The sequence below is a fragment of the Lottia gigantea genome (genome assembly GCF_000327385.1).
Source record: "Lottia gigantea unplaced genomic scaffold LOTGIsca_32, whole genome shotgun sequence".
Taxonomy (NCBI): Eukaryota; Metazoa; Mollusca; class Gastropoda; family Lottiidae; genus Lottia; species Lottia gigantea.
This window is the reverse complement of record NW_008709073.1, coordinates 114493-120824: the sequence shown is the minus strand read 5'-3', so window position 1 is coordinate 120824 and position 6332 is coordinate 114493. Positions and strand designations below refer to the sequence as shown.

Sequence of the window (6332 nt, the reverse complement as noted above, 5' to 3'; positions counted from 1 at the left end):
AGATTTGAATTGGTAATGACGATGGCATCATTTGGATTAGGGACATTCAAGGTGAGATCATAAAGACGCCTGAGAAAAGTTCTGCCAGGGACAACTACTAAAGTTGCAAAATTCAATAGACTATGAAGTGACTGCAATTAACGAAGGGTGATTTTATGTCTTTTGAGTGTTATATAATAATGTTCGAATTTTTGATACTTTCTCTGAGCAAACAGCTGGTCATATTAATAGAATCGATTTCGATACCATATATGGTGATAACATTCACTGGACCTACAGTTTTTGATTTTTTTAATAGGAACACCTAAGTAATCGGATAACTGAAGGAAAGAAAGACTGTAAACATTTGGGCGAATCAGGAGGGCCAGCGAAGAAAAAATCGTCAATCATGTGACTTACAGAAGCTTCAAATTTATATTGCATAATCCAATGCAGAGCCGAACTGAAGTGCTCAAATGTTTGACAGCTCATGCTAAGACCCATAGGGAGGTACATGTCTGCAAAATAATAAACATTGTCATCATAAGAAACAGAAAACCCTAACAGACTATAGTCATCTGAATGGATTGGCAAAAGCCGATATTCATTCTCAATGTCTACCTTAGCCATTAGAGCTCCTTTACCCATTGCCTTAACAATTTTAATAACATCATCCATGCCAGAATTTATGGAATCACCAACAGGGAAGGATAAATCATGAATTATGCGAAAGCTACCTTTCTCTTGTTTGCGAACAATTCCCAGTGGTGAGCAATGGAAGTCAAGGAATGGAGGTTTAAGAAATGGACCCAATATCCGACCAGCAACAAGCTCACTCCGATATTTATCTAGCAAAACCTCAAAAATTCTTTCTTCAAGGTCATAGCCAACTAAAAGGCTGTCCAAATTACTTGGATTTACTGGGGTTGGAAGTTTTTCGGGACATATTGTTCTTTCGAAATGATAACGGGATTGAGCTTGTGGGTCTGATATTGGTGGCGGTTGTGTCATCATTGGGGGTGGTATAGAAGACGCAGAAACTGCAAATGAGTTAACATTTCGAAGTGTAAAATTATTATTAGCACCTATCATTTGAGAAGTTAAAATGGAATTGGTGTTTGGCGGAGATTGAGAATTTGACATACTACTACTTGAACCATCTTGTCTATTACTATAACGTCGGTAATAGTATATGGACTGAACAGTCTAAAGGCTTTTCTTTCACAAAAGTTGTTTACCCCCCTACATGAAATTTTAGGATAAATTTAATGATGCCAAAACACATCAGAACAACTTACTTACCACTTTTCTAAAGCTGTGCGATTGAACGAAAAAATAATTACGGAAAACGGACTCTTTACGTGGCGATGGGATCCAAAACAGACTCTTCACCGAAGCGTAGGGATTCAAAATTTCCTTATAAGGACATGACCTATATATGCGAGCCAATGAATTGTCGCTAAATTGTCGTGTGACTAACACGTGATGAGTTAATAATGTCAACATGGCAAGCGATCAATATTATTGTTTGTGGAAAACTGCTGATATCTCTGAATTTTTCTAATATAACCCATCTCTAAGCTCAAATTGTGTGGTCTAAATTAAAACCGTACGTGAAAAGATGTGAATGGATCACGTTTTACGTTTACAAACGATTAATCACCATAACAGACTGCGAAATACGACAAAAATCACTGAATCAGTGAATGAATTTGGGCACGGTCGTCAGTGTTTATTATGTGATGGCTTCGCCATGTTTTCAGTCACAGACAGTAAGGAGTATATATCAGTCTGTGGTAACTATCACGAACTTGCATTCATTTAGCACAAGCAGAAATAAACTTCAGAACCCATTTATTATTTCAGACATGCTGTTGAGCAACAATCTCTTGGCACTCTTCTTTTCTCATGTCAAGACTTTTTGCTCAAACAACTCTACATTAATTTACCCCATACCCCCTAGCTCTTCCTCTTTAAATGCTCATATCAAAGTTTATCCATGCAAAATATGGCTAGGGATAATTCTTTCAAAAAAGCATTACAAAAAATATATTGTTTAATAACATCCATTGGTGTGAAATAAAAAACAAACAATGTTATGATACATTTAAATAATAAAATGGATGTTCTTTAAATAAATGAAAAAACAAATGTCAAATTCTCAAATGAAAGACATAACAGAATATACACATCATATTATCACAAGAAAACAACATGTTTTAACCAGAAACAGAAAATATATCACGCAATTAACATTATAATTTGAAAAAGAAACATATCAATTAACATACAAAACACAACATTTTAACAATATATTACACAATATTTATAATTCACTATTAAATATTTCTGTAGGGGTACTGACGGTATTAACATATCCTGTGCATCCACATAAGACTGTACAGGAAACATCTGATAATTTACACGAACATCTCTTCGTATCACATTTACCAGAGCAATTGCAATGAACATATTTCAATATAGTGTCTGGTGCTGGATCTAATGTCATCCAAACGATCGAAATTTGGTCATTTGCAATGCTCCAGCCATGGTCCTTTGGTGATGGGCTCGATATATATTGCTGCAGTGAGCGATTATGACCTGGAGTAGTTTCCTCACTAAAATCAATATTGTCCCAAACCAGCAAGGTATTCAATCACTGGCCCTTTATTCAATTGCATTTGGGCTAAAGATGTCATACCGCAGAATAGTCTTATATGACGAACTGTGTCCAAATCCCGTCAGAAGGTCGATAACTTTTTTTGAACCAGTTATGTGACGCAAAGTTAAACCGAGTGACAAGGATTTCAGTGTATGCTTTCGACTGAAGCACAATAATATCCTGAAGAATAGACAGCAGTTTAATATGGGTAACTTCATCAACCTTTACATAATCCTCTAATGTGGGGTCTTCTGATGCATCAATCCACGCTTGGGTATTGTACATGGAAACAGGTATCATTAATTTGAAGGCTTCCAAATTAAAATCACAAGGCAAAGGAGGCCAACTACCTTCATACCCTTTACATAAATACAGTTCCGCTTTTAACTTTAAGGCTGCAGTGTACAGTGAATGTAGCGTATTGTCATCAAACTGTTTATGAATGGGCGTTTCACTTGAGTCTGTGGTTTCCGTGTCAGTACCAGTTGAATAGTTGGTTTCACTTGAAGACTATCTTTTCAACATGTCTTACATCTTCCACGAATACTAGCTCACTTTTGTAGCGTTTAGCAGGTAAATGAAAGACCAATTGTGGATACTTTAACTGAAGCCGATTTTTTAACTTTTGAAACCTAGAATAATAAAAATAAAATATTTTGTATTATACAAGGGAGACAATTTACATACTTGTTACCGAATGGTATCAAATTCCAACGTCTTTTCACTACCGAACGTTAAACGGTTTAAATGATGTTTTGACTATTGAATGTTTACATGCCTTTCTTTTCGGTAGAAAATCCCATTGTGACTTTAAAATGCAACGTTTTATCGCTGTATTTTTTTCCGATTCTGGTCAGAGCGCCCAGCAAAAACTGCATATGTCACACATTAACTGACATCATTATCTGCCATAAAGAGCGTGTCGTTGTTGTTTAAATGTAAAATGACGTAGGACGTAGCTACTCGTGACGTTTTTCGAATTACTGCTCCAATTCTGAATCCATTTTTGATCAAATTTCTATTTTGTTCTTTACTTTTTAGTAATGGCTAAAGGATAGCACTTTAAAAAATTTAAGATTTTGACTTTTGTCGCTGCCTTTTTTTCTTTTAATAATAACGTTTTTTTTTTCAACCTCTACAATTTTATTTCGATCGATCTAAAAATTTACGAGTTGATAAACATTTTGATTGCGAACAAAATTTTGTTCTCAAAATTTCTGTATCACTTCCGGTATTGACGTCATTCTCTCTTAAAGTTGATATTTTTGGACTAAATTTAGGTTGCATTTTTACTATGACTTGACTAATCACTGCTAAATATCGGATGTAAAGAGTCTCGCCGCATTCACAAAGCGAAATTCAATATTAATTGTCGAATGACATTCATCTTAAGCTAAAGATGGTCCGGTGCGGCGATGCGTTCATTTCACCGCAGCGTTTCACCAGATCGAAACAAACAAGGGTATGTAATTGACATGACACATACATGCAGTTGCATTGCGTTGTTATATTTTCCCGCTGCGTTTCACCGGACCAAAAAGTCATTGTGGGGAAACCTTATTTTACATAGTGGAAGCCGTCAACATGCTACGTCCAGCAGCAATAACTCCACGCGCGTGTGTGTCATACCTGCCGCAACGGTACCGCATAATCGCACCGGTTTACCGCAAAGCAGGCATCGCACCCGCATGTTTGTGTCTTCAGCTTTAACGTTAATTGCCGAATTGTCCGGAAATTGCCGAATGGTGATTATGTTGCATTCGATTTTCATTCAATGCTACAGGTGTGATACGCACTGCCTCAGTGCCCGTCTGCACGGCTCTAGTTCTTTTTGTAATTCACTGTTAAGTTTAGTTTCCAGGGCATTTAATTCCTGTTGAAACGTATCTTCATTTTCATCTGGAATGTTATCTATTAATTGTTGAATATCTAATTTTTGTTTTGCAATCTTATCATCTAATTTAGATATTAATGAAATTAAATTTTCTAACTCAGTTTTGTTCACTACGTTGACCGATTGTTTTTTAATAAAACTTATTAAACCTGCTACATCTTGCTGTAGTTTAGTATCATTAATAAAATTTTTATTATTTAGTTGACGTTTGAAGACATTTTTCACATTACTTATTTTATCTTCTAAATGGTTTTTATTTACTTCAATTGAATTTATTTGATCCCGTAAATATTTATTGTGAACAGCGTCATTATCATTTCCCGGAGATTTTAAATTAGTTCCTTTGAAATTGTTCATATCTAAATCACCTTGAAGAGTGCCTCCGATTTGATCCACAAATTTATTTATCCAGGCTGTAGTGTTAGGTTTTTAAGTTTCTAAAAATAAAGGACCTAATCCAAACATGTTCGCCATTTTTATTAAGTTAAATTTATTATAATTTCTTCACTGTTTTCCTAAACTCAACTGATATACTAGAGCTGTGAACAGCACTAAGCGTGGCCCGTGATAGTTTGCCTGATAGCTGTAAGACTTTTTTGAACTTCAAACCCTCTCAAGCCCGGTGTTGACTCGAGCACTTTTAGTAAAGAGCCAAACTAAATGAAATGTTTTGTGAAGGCTAAATTCAATCTTGTATCAATATAACTTATCGTATGGTTATTTTAATAGCTTCATGGTAGCTATAATATACAGGTATGTGTGAAATGTGAACATTATGTAACGGAATTTCTTTACTGATATAAACATGATCTATAAGTGTCCCTCCTTCAGTAGTGTAATGCTGAACAAGTTGTTGAAAACCAAATTTTGGAAAACAATTTAGTATAGACAAATGACCCTCCAAGATATTTTGGTTGAAATTCCCCATAATAACGTAGTCTGAACCAGATTCTTGTAATTCAACTAATAATCTTTCTAACATTGGGAGAAATAAATCTAATCGATAAACGGTGGTCTATAGATAACAATTACGTTAATATTTTTATCCAAAATATTCAAAGCAATGTGTTCTATATTTAAAACTCCCAATTTTAAAATGTTGACATTTTTGTTTTGCTTATAATATACTCCTACTCCTTCGAGCCCCATTTCTTTCAAAAATTTGAAATCTCTAGTGTCATCATAGCTGTTTGCTTTTATTCCCTTTACATCCTACAGTGTAATTTTCAAGATCATCGAAGGTCAAGGTCACATGGTGTGGCCTTTTGAATTTTCAAAAAATTCAAATTCAAAATTCTGTTGCAACAAACTGTAGACAAGGTTACAAGGTTTTAATAGACACCAAAATCATAAAAATCGGATAAAAAATGAAGGACTAATTAATTTTTTGCTAAAATGTGTCAGTCCGAGGCGACGGCTTATGCATCACTTCTGGTTTGGATTTTTTCTGCTAAGTGCATTCTAATTATGACTGACAGACAATATAATATATGGTTTTTGCCAACATTTGAAATTTACACCGGAAGTGGGAGTGCCAGGCGTGATTTAATAAACCGGAAGTTCTCACGCACAAACCGGATGTCATAGAAAAATTTTGATTGTATAAATTTATTTGTATGGACATTCTGTATATGTCCTGTGAATTGTCAGATCAATCGGATAATTAGCGGCTGAGTAAGAAATTTTGAGCTTTTTTGAAAATTTTGGATTCAAATTTTTTTGACAAAAATATTTAAAAATTGAATTTTTTTAGCCTTACCAGATACGTGTTATAACAATGAACATATTAAAGAAAAT

The 6332-nt window shown here is 34.7% G+C and overlaps 1 protein-coding gene across 1 annotated transcript; it reads right to left on the bottom strand.

The window, feature by feature from the left end:
- Nucleotides 1-3140: 3140 nt before the first annotated feature.
- On the bottom strand, nucleotides 3141-4892 carry LOTGIDRAFT_161997 (hypothetical protein; the record flags this gene model as incomplete). Its single annotated transcript, XM_009057932.1, has 2 exons — nucleotides 3141-3273; nucleotides 4438-4892. The coding sequence occupies 2 exons, from the start codon at nucleotides 4890-4892 to the stop codon at nucleotides 3141-3143; spliced, it is 588 nt and encodes a 195-aa protein (XP_009056180.1).
- Nucleotides 4893-6332: the final 1440 nt, after the last annotated feature.